The sequence below is a fragment of the Barbus barbus genome (genome assembly GCF_936440315.1).
Source record: "Barbus barbus genome assembly, chromosome: 42".
Taxonomy (NCBI): domain Eukaryota; kingdom Metazoa; phylum Chordata; class Actinopteri; order Cypriniformes; family Cyprinidae; genus Barbus; species Barbus barbus.
Window position 1 is genome coordinate 11,234,619 of NC_136720.1, and position 14,505 is coordinate 11,249,123.

The window sequence follows — 14,505 nt, forward strand, 5'->3', positions numbered from 1 at the left end:
TGTTTTCCATGTATAGACTTGAGAGGATGGACTGGCAGGGTCAGGCCGAGCTCTTGAAGCAGCAGACCCTGACCACCCTCTCAGAAAGGGACCAACAGGTTCGCCAGCTTACTACCATGCTGGAGGAAGCACGGTCATCAAAATTACGGCTTGAGCACACACAAAGACAGGTAAAAAGCTCTAGTCCCATTTTCAAATACGAGACATTGAAAGCAACCTAGGAATGTTGTTTCCATTAATCGATCTGCCTTGTTTTGTGCTCTTCTAGTTATTCTAGTTTTATTCTTTTCACTGTACTCCTGTTCATTAATATGCCTTGTATGTCTATTGTCCTGCAGTTTATTTTATACAATGATTACAAAATTTGTCTCATTATTTGATGAAAAAGTTGGCTTATTAAATTAACTATAATTTATTTTTTCCCTCTGGGGCCTAAATTGGAGGAATTTTGGTCAATATCGATAATTTTCCTGAATGAGTTTTTGTGCTGGCACCTTCATTGGTTTAGGCCTGTCATGAATAAATATGACAATAAAACTGCCAGTAAGTGGCATGGCACCAAGTCCCTGTTTTAATAAATGATTTATTGAATTATTAAAATCAAAAGATTCGTTCAAAACGGCTGATTCAATTAAAAACGCAACAAGTGAGTCCATCTGAATGGACCGTTCAGTCACTGGCTCACTCAATTTGTTCAAAATAAGATTAATTTAGGGAACAAAACACTATACAACAGTTTCTCTGCACTGTTGTATAAAATTAATAGCACATTTGTGCTATTAATATCGTGCTGATATTCAGAAAAGTACAATGCATGTGCAATTAATATAAAAACATAACTCATACATGGGTATTTTTTCTTTCATTGCTTGAATTATAAGAGCTTTCTAAATGCATTCTAATGGGCTTCATCACGCTGTGAGTGCTTTTGGACTCACGTGTTTTGTTTGTTTTTTGCAAAGTCAGTGACAGAACTCGATAATGTCAGCTCTTCTATCGTCTCTCAGTACCTCACAGTCACATGCAGCAGCACAATATGTCAGGGGAATGTCTTTAAATTGTAATCAAGGAAAATCATACCTTATGTTGAAGAAATTCAAAAGTTGCACTTGAACCATTTTGTGCGAACAATTACCAAACCTTGCATCAGCTTGTGCGCAGCTTGTTACAGTGCTGAGTTCTGAATGACCAATCGCTGTTATTTAGTTGTTAAAATTCTCTTCTTATGATCATTTACGATTTCATTTGCATAATAAGTTTTAGTTTACATAATACACAACATCAATAATCCAAAGGGGATGGTGGTTTTACAGAAGGGATGCTTTTTGTAATTTAGTTTTCGACCAGGGGGATGCCATCCCCCCTCAGTTCGAGCCAGTCAATACTAATTTCTTTGTCCCTTAGGGAAGCGTTGCAGTAGACGCTGCCCCTGGTGGCCCTCTAGAGCACAACGAGGGCTATAAATCTGAGTGCATTGAACTCCAGAGAAGGTACTGCTGCCAAGTTTAGTCTTATCATTAATTATATTGATCCACAGTTGCATGCTTTCAATCTCTTTAGCACCTGTGCCACAAACTGCATTGATAGCAGTTGTAGATAATACTCCAGCTAATAGCTAACGTGCCACTAATACTGTATTTGAAAGGAATTAAGCATGTGATATTTACAACACGTGTTCGAATACAGGAATAAAACTGATTTTCTTCTCTGTTTGATCTTTTTTCCTATCAGTCTTATCAATTTCCTTTTTTAATCAATGGCTGTTGTATTGTATAATACTTATGCTGTACAGTAACTCTTCACCTCTGTGTGTTTTTGTCAGGCTGGATGAGGAGTCAGAACAGAGACTCAGAGTAGAGGAGCAGCTCATCGCTGCACAGGATCGCCTCAAACGGTTTGACCCCAATCTCAGATTAAGATTAACTCTCTGCTCCTGGCTCTGGGCGTTATTGCTGCAGACTGCTTTGGTGTGAAATATAGCATACAAGACATAAAATATCAAACCAAATCATCTGGAGCTTTCATCTGAGCTACTTAAATTTTGGGGCCACTGCATATGGACCAACTGCAGTTTTTATTCACATATTTCATGCCTCACTTTTCACATTTAAATCTATAAAATATTGATTAAAGACTAAATATTACAATTTCACTTCTTCATTTACAGCTGTACACCGGGGGAGTGGCAGACAGCATCCGAAGCCATGATATCAGAGACGGCTGTACTTATTGAGCCTCCAGAGAGCGCTGTTACACGGGTAAACACAACCCCTCAATGCTGTTCCACAGTGTTTTATTTTAACAAGCATAAAAAAACGCTATTACAAATCAAATATCTGATTTACTGTATAAATGTATTATTAAAGCCTGAGTTTTTAAATGCAATCATATATATTGAATATTTTTTTTTAGATGTATCTTCTTTTTTACCTTAGACTCGTAGTGGTGGACCTGGGCTACTGCGGATGCTGCGAGTTGCCTTCTGCTCTCGTCAGCGAACCCCTCTGCTGGTGTCACTCTACCTGCTGACTGTTCATGTGCTGTTGCTGCTATGCATGGGAGGATATCTGTGAGAGAGATTCGTCACGCTTTACTGAGAGAGAGAGACGGTTACATGCTCATTCACTTATTATACAAACAAATGGACACATTATTTAACACAGGGTTAATTAATTTACATTCTTCTATGAATAAGTTTCCTTGCTTAATTTTCAAAGTTACATCTGATCTGTTTTGTGATCTTTTTTTATCATCAGAGCGTTCTGACAAAAAATAATTTCCACCCAGTTTTAATGGGGCTTGTCCAGACTAGTAACACTAGAACACTACCCGCACTTCCTCAAGAACATTATTTTACCCTTTAAGAGAGCCCAAATTAATGAAGGAATTTTTAAGCGTCTGGAAGTTGACAATGTCAGCATCTGTCTAACAGGGTCTTTCACATTGTCTGTCAAATGCATAAAGGTAGACAACTTATTTTGACCACTTTCCAGCTTCCTGTAATTAGTTTTCTTTCCTGATATCTCTTTATTTCTGACATAGTCATGACATTCAGATGTAATGTAATGGCGAAGCTGATACAGATACTGGATGCGTCTGCCTGGCAAGACGTCAAAAATCTTCTAGAAGTGTCCTAGTGTGCTGACTGTGTCCATTCGTGGCAGACTAGTTTGCCAGTTTGGTGCAATACTGTCATTTATTTTTAATTGGTGTTTGTTTGTTTTGTTGGTGTTAATTTTCTGTGACACACTACACATCATGTTCTTTACATCGGGACTACTATTGCTTTTTTTCACCCTTAAAGACATAAATGAAATACCTTGAATTTCTTTAGATGTTTTGATTCTGTTTCAGGTATAAAAAGCTTCAAAGCATTCATGTTCTGCTTATTTCCAGTTTTCTGAGCCAGAACTGGACATCCTATTCTCACTTAACTACTGTCACTCTGATCTGTTTGGGCTGTATAGGAATGGTTTAGATTGTGCTTGAAATGTTGTCTCTATTTACGGTGAGATTTTAAGAACAGCCCAGTGAGTGTTTTATCTGTAAAGTCTGTATAAATGATCCTTTCTCTCCCTTCTGCTACCCTGTTGTAGGGGCTATTTTTTGGAAATAAAGTCTATTTATGGGAAGACACACACATCTGGTGTGTGACTGCATGATACGATGAGTTTTTGGACATGGTGGTGCCATTGCAGCAGATTTATAGTAAAGCCTTTGATTAGAAAAATTGATAATTAGAACATTTAGATCTTTTATGTGTTCGGAATAAATAAACGTGGCAGTTCTGATTACCAAATTCGGCCAAAGTTACTAGAACAATAGTATTTTCAGCAGCTAAAAAATGGTTTTAAGTCAGTTATTTCTATATTTTGCTGTAGTGTGTCGGTAGGAAATGTCAGTTTACGTTTCCAAACATTCATTTTGCCATCAATTGTAGTAATCCAGTGAGATTCTCAGAGATCAGATGATCATCATCCAGTCTGTCTGGAATGACATGAAGAAATGGAACAAACTGAGACCGACTTAATCCAGAAGAACCGTGGTAACGTCTCCAAGATGCTTCAAGAAACCTACCTGCAAAGCTACAGTACTGTTTAAAGTGTTGTGGAGAAATGCTGTAAAATGAGGATTCTGTCAAAAATAATGTCATAAGTAGATTTTCTCAATTAACTAATATTAACTAAATTAAATCAACATTTGGTGTGACCATCCTTTGCGGTTTTTTCAGATAGCATTGCAGGTAGGTTTCTTGAAGGCTCTTGGAGATGTTGCCACAGTTCTTCTGGATTGTGTCTCAGTTTGTTCTGTTTCTTCATGTCATTCCAGACAGACTGGATGATGATTGGGTCAGATCTCTGTGTGGAGCATTGGCTGTTGTCCATACAAAAATCTCACCGGATTATTACAATTAATGGCAAAATGAATGTTTGGAAATGTGAACTGATATTTCCTACTGACACACTACAGCAAAAGATAGAAATGACTGACTTAAAACCATTTTTAGCGGCTGAAAATACTAGTTTTCTAATCATTTTGGCCACCACTGTAAGTGAATATAAATCCCAGACTGGTGATTCTACTTTTCTAAAATAATCTGGCAGATGGTAGATCAAAAATCCCATAGATTTATATTGAAATGGATCCCCACACACATCCAGAGATGAGGACAAGGTCATAGAGAGATGTTATGATGGGCTGGCTTCATAAAGCAATATTAGCAAACTTATACCAATGGTGAAAACTAACCACAATGCTTCACCAAAACATCCGAACAAATGGGCAAAACGATCTGTTCAGAATCTTGTAGGCAATGTGTGTTTGGGTCACATCTGAACTTCAATACAACAATCATAATGCTTATATTACATATTAATTCATCTGTGTTTTGAAGCATTTGGACCAACTATAAAATTAAGATGAGTATTTTAGTGTATTTCTATGCTTTAATTTAACAGGTCAAAATTGCACGCTGCGCGTCTCCGCCGCGTCTTCATCTGCAGTCATTCGAGCGCAGGTCTGATCTGCCTTTCGTCTCACCCTGACACTGACATTTTAATATTTAAAAAACCGGGGGGGAAGCATTAAAACGTGAGTAACCATTGTTATCTGCTCATATTGTTAATAGCAATTCATCAAGAAAAACGCAACTTCTTTTAATCAGGAAGTGGTTGATACATCGCAAGTTGCCAAAACTTTTTCGTTTCAGGAAGTCAAATTGATATATTTCTGTACATTATCTGAACGTTACAGTGCATGCATCACAGTGTTCATGGTCTTGATTTTTGCTGAAATTAAAGCGTGAAGCTTTTTAGTCGTCAACGTGTAAATATTTCCATCTGATGTTCTAGAAATATTAGGAACTTGCAAAGTGCACTTGTTTTGTTTATGAAGACATTCTAATCTAGGTAAACGAAAATGTAGTTTTTTCTTTCCATAAAAATCTAAAAATATATGTGGAATTACTAAATATGTAGAATTACATCTTCAAGCAGTTGTTCAAATAGTCAACTTGGAAGTTTACTAGAAGATGATTATAATCAGTCACTCAATGGTACATTTATTCATGCATCATATCTGTAAATGTATATTTTTTATTGATGCATTTTGAGCATAATGCGTTCAGTACTCTGTATAGTCTGTACATAAGGAAATGTAACATGAGCCATGAAATCTTAGCTTGTCTCTTTCTACAGATGTGGAAATCTGTGGTGGGACATGATGTTAATGTGAAGGTCGAATCTGAGGGGGACGACTGGGAAACAGATCCGAATTTTGAGGTAAGCAGACCTGAAAATAAATGCACTCCTAAGTTGCTAATCGAAATGAGTTGTTTAGAGTGAAGTTTTCTTAAAACATAGCACATTTGATTATTTATTATTATTGTATGAATTTAAATGTGTCTGTGTATCAGAATGATGTATCAGAGCAGGAGCAGAGATGGGGTTCCAGAACCATAGAAGGATCAGGTCGAAAAGAACACATCAGGTAACAGTTCATGCACATGCAGATGCTACAAGTTATAGAAAAGGTGAAAAAATCTACAGATTTGAGATAATATAGCAGGTTTCTTTAATGGCACCATGTTGCATTGAACTGAAAGCACTGCTATGAAGAGTGTCACTCTCTGCAGACAGGAAATAGGAAGTAGAAATGCTGCAGACATGAGTTGCATTTCCAAATATGGACTGATAATTTCCAGCTTACATCATGTCAGAAGCGGAATAAGATGTTGCACTGACATACTGCATTTGAAATATAAGATACATCTGTATTATTTGGAGTAACAATGTTAAAAAATATAAATGAGCATCTCCATAAACAAGTACAAAGTGTTGAGTGCATAACAAAAGTTCCACATTCCATGGTAATATGCAGCATGTAGTAACATGCAATGTGCCTGTGTTTGTGTGTAGCATCGCAGATCTCAGGCAGAATGTGTCTCGGGAACATGAGGGGGTTAAGAAGAAAGAGCTGGACCAGGGCCCTAAAGCCTCTTACGGCTATGGAGGGAAATTTGGAGTTGAGAAAGACAGAATGGACAAGGTTAGACTCAAAATTTGCCTTCTATGTGAACTGTGTTTGATATATTGCTGCATTGTAGACAATATACCTCTTTTTACCCACTAAATTCAATAATGAGAATGTACCTTTACGTCTAAAACCTCTCCACAGGAGTGCAAACTCTGCATATATGAGTATTCAAACTTGCCATTTAAAAACACATTTCACCAGGTCTGATGTCAGTGACACCAATCGCTATTTGTTTGATGGTTTTAATAAACAAATGATGTTGAATTTTCCCAGGGTGCTTTAGGACACAGCTATGTGGCAGAGGTAGAAAAGCACTCATCCCAGACAGATGCAGCAAAGGGTTTCGGGGGGAAATTTGGTGTACAGAAGGACCGTGTGGACAGGGTTAGAAACTCTCTCATTGTCCTACACTTGATTCGTAATTGAATAAATGTGATTGTATAATAATAAATAATAAATGAATTGATATTTTATTTCCTTTGCCTTTTATCATTGATTTACCACAGTCTGCCATGAACTATGAGTATAAGGGTGAGGTACAGCAGCATGCATCTCAGAAAGGTACTTATACATTCAAACATTTCAAATCCAGAAGTTCAGACAGACTCTATGCATCATTATCTCTATGCACATTTTTCTGTGCTTCATATAATAATCACTTCTGTACTGTTCATAAGATTATGCTAAAGGTTTTGGTGGCAAGTACGGTGTGCAGAAAGAGAGGGTTGACAAGGCCGCAGTTGGTTACGATTATAAAGGCGAGACTGAGAAACACCAGTCACAGAAAGGTCATTTCAATCTTTGCTGTATCCTGGTCCTCAATCCATGTTTTGGACTCATTTTGGTGGAAGAATAGTTTATAAAGCTGTTGTTTTCTGAACATCTTGCAGACTACGCAAAAGGCTTTGGAGGGAAATACGGTGTGGAAAAAGAAAAGGTTGATAAGGCTGCTCTGGGTTACGACTACAAAGGCGAAACAGAGAAACATCAGTCACAGAAAGGTCAGTTCAATCTCTGCTGTTACATGGACCAACATCCTGGTCCTCAATCCTTATATTTGCCTCCTTTTGGTGGAAGAATAGTTTATAAAGTATGATTCTGTTTTCTAAACATCTCACAGACTATGCAAAAGGCTTCGGGGGAAAATACGGAGTGGAAAAAGAAAAGGTTGACAAGGCTGCTTTGGGTTATGACTATAAAGGAGAAACAGAGAAACATCAGTCACAGAAAGGTACCATAAATATTCCCTGAGATCACTTGACTAATGGAAAACCCACCTTCTGATGTATTTTTTGTTGCATTAGCGTCACATCACCTGGTATCTATCTTTGAACGTATGTCCAATGAGGGCCCTGGGAACTCAATGGGAAGCGTCCTGCCACACTAGAGGCTCCTTTTTGTCCTTTTTTGAAGATTTGGCTAAAAAACGTTTGTATTCTAACATTAGATGACTACAAATCATAGCTGATCCTAGCGATTTATCTTTCGCTGTATCATCTTTTGTGAGTGGCCCCAGGGCTAGGTCATAATTTAAGCACTTTTTTGAGGGCCCTGGTGTTTAGCACCACAAAATGTGATGTATGTAACTGACAGCTAAAGCTAGAGATGCAACACATTTTTGGTCTGTTTTATATAATAATAAATATATGTTCTTATTGATTTCAGACTATGCAAAGGGTTTTGGAGGACGTTACGGAGTCGAAGCAGATCGCATGGATAAGGTACATTAGACATGAATTGTATAGTATTATTATGGAAGTTTCAACAAATGTTTGACAGTTTACATCGAGTAATTTTTTTCCACAGAGTGCAGCTTCTTTCAGTGATATGGAGTCACCATCATCATCTTATGAAAAGCCTCAGGCTTTTGAGCCCTGTGAGTGTTTGCTGTACATATATACATGGAAATGTTACATTTGAAGTGATTGCTTTTGAGTAGTAATGCAGTGGCATTCGTACATTTTAAATGAGTTTATAAAGGGTCCATATACTTTTCAGGAACTCTTCTCTTTCTGGTGTTTATGGTGTTTATAGCAAGTGTAGGAGCTGGAAACCTTAAGGCTCGGTTTGAGAACATGGCGAAGGCCTCGAATGAGGAGAATAAAAAGAAAGCAGAGGAGGAGAGAGCCAGAAGACTCGCTCGAGAGAAGAGAGAACGAGAAGAGGCTCAACGCAAACAGGAGGTTCATATACCCATACATATGTATAGACATGCTCGCTGCACTTTTAATAGAAACGCATGACAACAATAGATAACCCACCCACACACACCAGCCTTTTCTTTTTCACACACTAATGAACACTTTGGAATGCTGGTCATCTTCACTCAGAGCAAGCGTGAAGAGGAGGAAGAGAACCAGAGACCACCACCTGTGCCAGCATCCCAGAATCCCCCAGAGACATTCAGAAGACTGCCTGAAATTCCCAGAGATGAACCAGAGGAAGAAGCTCAGGCAAGACACTTTTTGTTATATTTTCACTGCTCCTTTGAAGACACCCAGAGCAGTGGGCAGCCATTTTTGCTGTGGCACCCGGGGATCAATTGGGGCGTAGGGTTGCAAGTGCAACTCTCTAAACATTAAGCCACAATTGCCCCTATTGTGAACACACCCTAAGGTTCACAATGCAAAACTCCTCCCCAGACCATATAAGACATCACAAGCATGAGCACTTTAAAGGGATAATTCACCCATTCTTGTGTTATTTTAATGCTGTATGCACTTCTTTTTCAGACCAAAAAAAGAGAAATTTAAAGAAATGTCCTGCCCGCTCTTGTCCATATGGTGAATATAGTATATAGTGACCAGCATCAAGCTTTTAAAAAAAGACATAAAAATATCACAGAATGCTCCCATCAACACGTGTCATATACGCCAAGTGTTCTGAGGGAATACGATAGGATTTAGTGAAAAACAAACCAAAAATTAAATGATAATTTAATGAAAATCCCGACCTTGACTGTTGTTTGGCGGTTCCCTCCGACTATCCCTTTAATGCACAAATTTATACATTTATTAAATGTTTATTCAGTAAATTGGTGGGACTGTTATTACTCATCTCACATGCAAACAGACCAGCCAATCATAACAGGGTTCATTTACATATTAAAGTCTTAAAGGTACAGTAGCAAAAAGAATATATTCAATTCTAAAAGTGTGGTCACATTTAATATTGTTCGTCGAATTTTTTTTGTGCGAAATCCATTTTAATATGAATCCACACGATTTGGAATATGCGTGAGGGTGAAAGATTTCCCCATTCTCATTTGGTAACAGTTTTGTTCCAAGACCATTCCAGACCATTCGTCACACTGACCAACAGAAAGCTGCTTGGTTTAAAAGTGACTTTGATGTGAGCTGTGCTTCATACATTGCTACACTATTGACAATACACAGGTGCAGAATATTACCGCTTTAACTCAAGTATTATTACAACTATAACTATTATTTTTGCTGATAACTTGGTATCATGCAATCCTGAGTAGTGCTGCTGACCCGAATAACACCTCAAATAATGTGGCTGGATTTACACTGAAGGAAAGACTTTAGTCATATCTAAGGACTGTAAAATTATAGAAATGTATCTTGGACCAGTAAGCAACCACCTAGCAAATAAATCCCAATAACACCTGAGCAAGGGCTTCAAATTTTCTTCAGAAAATCCAGTTTAGATGTTGATTGTACTGTTCTGTTTTAAGAAAAGTACTGAACTGTCATAGTCATTTCAAGCACATATACTGAGAGAATTGTTTATCATGTGCTCGGTGTGTTTCAGGAGGAGCAGCCTGAATATGAGGAGCCGCCATTACTGCCGCCCCGCTCAGCTGACCTGATAGAAGAGGAAGAGGAGGAGGAGGAACAAACTTACGCTGAAAGTGAACCTGCCCCTGTACCTCAGGAAGAAGATTATGAGGATATCGACTCACAAGCTACTGCAGGTTTGACACATTGACATTTACTACATGTGTTCACTGTGGGAATCAAAGCCATATTAAGAAAAAGTAGATGGTTCTAATTATAACAGCTATAAATGTTTGTGTAATTCAACAGCTGCTGATAATGACTATGAAGATCTAAGTGGGGCAGGACATACAGCCACAGCCATTTATGACTACCAAGGAGGTACGTACAGCCATTACAGTCCATAGCAGCTGACTGATACCTCATTGACATTGTATTTTATTAAACTGTCTTGACATTGCAGAGCTACAAAATTTATTTCTGTTGAGCTTTTTTTGTTTTAGTTCAGTCTGCTGTGTATTATGAGTATCGATCATACTTCATACTTTTGCAGAGGCCAGTGACGAGATCTCCTTCATGCCAGGGGACATCATAACTAACGTTGAGATGGTGGATGAGGGTTGGTGGAAAGGAACGTGTCATGGTTGCACAGGCCTGTTTCCTGCCACTTTTGTGGAGCTCCAGTAGTTGCTATTAATCAGTGATCAAATTTGTGTTTTATTAGCCACTTGCAGAAAATAATTTTTATTGCATTTTTTATGACATACAAGTGCAATATACTAACATGTACAGAGAGAAAATTTAAGCCTGGCTGAAAAATGAGTTATTTTTGGTAGTTTTAATAAGCTTGCATCTATTAGCTGAGCAGAACTGTCCATTCAGTGCACATGATTATTAACCAAATATGGACATTCATATTTTATCCATAAAGATTTTAGATGTATATGATTATATACACTACTGTTCAAAAGTATAAAAGTATACTGTTCAATATTTTTTAATGTTTTTGAAAGGCTCTTATGCACACCAAGGCTGCATTTATTTGATCAAAAATACATTAATATAGTTGAAATATTTTAAATATTCAATTTAATTTTTTCAAATGTAATTTATTGCTGTGATGCAAAGCTGAATTTTGAGCATTACTTCAGTGACACATGATCCTTCTGAAATCATTTTAATATGCTGATTTAGTGCGCAAAAAGCATTATTATCAATGTTGAAACAGTTGTGCTGATTGATATTTGTGTGGAAACCATGATTTTTTTAAGGATTCTTTGATGAATAGTAAGTTCATAAGAACAGCATTTATTTGAAATAGAAATCTTGTAACGTGCATGTTTTTACTGTTAATCCTGATCAATTTAATGCATCTTTTCTGAATCACAGTATTAATTTAATATAAAAATACTGCCCCCAGACTTTTGAATAGTGTATAAAAGAACATTAAATAAATGTTTAAGTAGTCACAATTTTCAATTACTTTTTTTTTAGCTGATTCCCATTCCTACAATATGAAAAATGGATTTTTAAAAGTGCAAATATTTATTGTAATCTCTGAGATAACAGGATGTCAAATATTACAAAAATGAAGCGCTGTGAATAGTTTTAAAGGAATGCCATGTCCGTTACCAGTTTTCTAAACCTTTATGCATTGAATCAGAAGATTTACAAATGCGCTAATATATTGTTTGCAGAACTTAAATTTGCTATTATAAAGACTTTTGGTTGATGAAGAGATTATATGTAAAGTATACCATGCTGCCTTATAGAGAGAGATACACAAGCCACTGGTCTGGCTTATGCTCGTCTCTTTATTGACTCAGTGTTGTGCATTTTTTATGACTGCAAAATAAAACTAAATCCCCCAGATAGGTATATTGGATTTTTACTTCAAAGTAACAGAGAGAGATTGAAGTAGAGAGGAAAAAATGGGAAGAGACTGTTGTGTAATACACTGAATGCAGCCCCCCCCCATATCAGCTAATGAAAAGCCTTGATCATGATGTTGAATCACCCATTACATCACAAATTTTTAATGAGAATGAGAAGCTACAACCATGTTTCACTAATTGTTCATCATTACATTACATTTAGGTTCTATAAACAGTCCATAGAAATGTATTTGAAAAAGATGCACAGCAAGGCGCCTGGACAGCTGTGTCAGTCCTAATGTCCTGTCCGTGCACGAGCAGATCAGTTCATCTACCAGACGAGCCCCTTCTTCAACTTAGGTTTTCCTTTTTTAGCCATACGTTTGGCTTTCACCTTCCTTATATGCCTTTGGTTCATCCAGACCGGATACCGTCCTTGATCATCCAACATTGTCTTTTTATTGCGTTTAGTGTCTAAATCCATCTTTCCACCATCCGCTGCAAAGCAACAACAGATCTGCATTTAATATGGAAAAACACAACATATAACCCCAATTAGTAAATGATTAAAAGCTCACCATCTTCTTCCTGAATCTCAACATTCTCTGGCTTCTCCTTCACTTTCTCAGGCGGCACCACGGTGGCGATCTCAGCGACATCTTTCATGGTGATCTCTCCTTTCTCTCCCTGAGCCAGCACCGTTTTGAGTCGGGCCAGCTCTTTGGGTGCAACTTTCTTTCTTTTCTCCGCTCTCATCTTTCTCCTCCGCTTGCTGCGCAAACTTTTTGCCATCTCGACGGAAACTGAGGAAAGACAAAGGTAGTAATAAAAGTAAAATCACAAAAAGGTGTGTGTGTGTATATATATATATATATATATATGGGTAGTTGACAAATAAAAATTGGACTGTGTCCTATGGTGTGACATAGAAAAAAATTTGAAAAAAAAAAAAAAACTTAATATACAAATAGCATGAGAACAATGTATCGAGTTACAAATAACATGAGAGAGGTTTATCTTCAATGTTAGAGGTTATTTATTTATTTTTTACACCTTAGGACACGTCAACTACCCATATATATCCCCCCTAGTCTGGAGAATACAATGTTTCTTTGATATTTCCATAAGTATAATTGAAAAACACCCAAGTTATACAGACTACACATGACCTGATAACAATGATTATTCATAATCTGTTCTCATCTAAATAACCGATCACCCAACTTTAAATATATTCAGAAGCAAGAGACCCGTGTAAGAAAAATAGAAGTATGTTCGTTAACGTTAGCCAGTTAGCCATCTCGCATATGCAAAAATAGCTTTTTAGTTTAATAGATATTACGTACAAACACCACTCACTGGCATAATTACTGCCAATACGCGGACTTCAATATATATTGCTGTGTTAAAGCTAGTATTTACTTTCGCAGTGTGTGTAACTTACATATATCTTCTGAACACCTCTGGATACACGTGTATGTGTGTACAGCTGCCGCGAAGCAAATTCTTTACAACAGTTCCTTTTTTTGCGACAAAACATCGCATGTTGACGGCTCGTGTGGACGCGTGCATAGTCCAGTAGAGGGCGACAGAACAGAGGCCTACTTTTAACATCTAATAAACGTCAAAATTCCTGGTGAGTTACAAAAATGTAGGAAACATATATATTATTATAAATTCACAAATGTATCTTAAGATGTTCTCCCTCCATAAAAAAAAGCTTTGTCTACATTTAAAGGTGAAATACTTTCTCAATCACAGTTTAAAATAAAGAGTCAACTATAATGTGTAAACACTTGCTCAGTACCCTATGTTCAGTTTATACTTTTGACCGGCCCAAAATGTCAGCTTTTGGCTGAACTAATAGTGTTGCGGGACAAATAGTTTGTGACTCATGGCAGATGGATGACATTATTCATTCAGTGACACTAGCTGTGCTGAAAAGACATGCTTCACCTTCCCAAACCACAGAAAATGGCTCAACAAGTGCAGTTTTCTTGACTGTTACAGGGGTTAAAGGTTGGTGGGTTAGCATGGCCCAGTTAGCCCCTGAAGTAAGGTACCATGTTCAGATATTTTATTGTAAGAGACTTTGTTAGGGCTTGTCTTTTGACATGTAAAACTGCTCTGGAAAGATATATACTGTTAAATTGTTTCTCCTCAGGTTTATTCAAAGTCAGTATCTCAGATAATAATTAAGTTAATTTTATATTTGTATTGAATTTTATTTAATAGTAATTTATTTTAATAATGTATTTGTATTTTGTGTGTGTATATACACAGTGCCCTCCAAAAGTATTGTAACAGTAAAGACAAAATTGCTCTGTTGGCTGTGGAGTCCAGACATTTGCAAATAT

The 14,505-nt window shown here is 37.2% G+C and overlaps 3 protein-coding genes across 5 annotated transcripts in view; 2 read left to right on the forward strand and 1 right to left on the reverse strand.

The window, feature by feature from the left end:
• The window catches only part of LOC306861157 (uncharacterized protein), a 20,149-nt gene extending 16,513 nt beyond the window's left edge, over window positions 1-3,636 (forward strand). For both annotated transcript variants that reach the window (XM_079403270.1, XM_079403271.1), the window contains exons 16-20: window positions 17-170; window positions 1,405-1,490; window positions 1,823-1,894; window positions 2,168-2,258; window positions 2,436-3,636. In XM_079403270.1, coding sequence (XP_079259396.1) covers window positions 17-170; window positions 1,405-1,490; window positions 1,823-1,894; window positions 2,168-2,258; window positions 2,436-2,573 — 541 coding nt within the window. In that variant the 3' untranslated portion in view covers window positions 2,574-3,636. The remainder of the gene's footprint in view (window positions 1-16; window positions 171-1,404; window positions 1,491-1,822; window positions 1,895-2,167; window positions 2,259-2,435) is intronic.
• A 1,294-nt stretch (window positions 3,637-4,930) lies between these two features.
• Window positions 4,931-12,145, forward strand: LOC306861810 (src substrate cortactin-like). Of its 2 annotated transcripts, none has more exons than XM_079404297.1 (16): window positions 4,931-5,091; window positions 5,697-5,780; window positions 5,915-5,988; window positions 6,417-6,546; window positions 6,808-6,918; window positions 7,041-7,095; window positions 7,212-7,322; window positions 7,425-7,535; window positions 7,655-7,765; window positions 8,200-8,255; window positions 8,341-8,410; window positions 8,569-8,717; window positions 8,865-8,987; window positions 10,309-10,471; window positions 10,584-10,655; window positions 10,828-12,145. In XM_079404297.1, the coding sequence occupies exons 2-16, from the start codon at window positions 5,697-5,699 to the stop codon at window positions 10,959-10,961; spliced, it is 1,554 nt and encodes a 517-aa protein (XP_079260423.1). In that variant the 5' UTR covers window positions 4,931-5,091; the 3' UTR covers window positions 10,962-12,145. The 2 variants fall into 2 exon arrangements, with proteins under 2 accessions (XP_079260423.1, XP_079260424.1); XM_079404298.1 differs by lacking the exon at window positions 4,931-5,091 and adding an exon at window positions 5,221-5,408.
• On the reverse strand, window positions 10,997-13,663 carry LOC306861811 (protein LLP homolog). The gene is made up of 3 exons (XM_079404299.1): window positions 13,593-13,663; window positions 12,727-12,951; window positions 10,997-12,646 (listed from the first exon to the last, which is right to left on the reverse strand). The coding sequence occupies exons 2-3, from the start codon at window positions 12,938-12,940 to the stop codon at window positions 12,480-12,482; spliced, it is 381 nt and encodes a 126-aa protein (XP_079260425.1). The 5' UTR covers window positions 12,941-12,951; window positions 13,593-13,663; the 3' UTR covers window positions 10,997-12,479.
• Window positions 13,664-14,505: the final 842 nt, after the last annotated feature.

Coding starts and splice junctions, on each gene's coding strand:
- LOC306861811 (XM_079404299.1), bottom strand. CDS start 12,940: ATGGCAAAAAGTTTGCGCAGCAAGCGGAGGAGAAAGATGAGAGCGGAG. Junction 12,647..12,726: donor TGAGATTCAGGAAGAAGATG/GTGAGCTTTTAA, acceptor GTTGCTTTGCAG/CGGATGGTGGAAAGATGGAT.
- LOC306861810 (XM_079404297.1), top strand. CDS start 5,697: ATGTGGAAATCTGTGGTGGGACATGATGTTAATGTGAAGGTCGAATCT. Junction 7,766..8,199: donor GAAACATCAGTCACAGAAAG/GTACCATAAATA, acceptor TATTGATTTCAG/ACTATGCAAAGGGTTTTGGA. Junction 8,988..10,308: donor AACCAGAGGAAGAAGCTCAG/GCAAGACACTTT, acceptor GGTGTGTTTCAG/GAGGAGCAGCCTGAATATGA.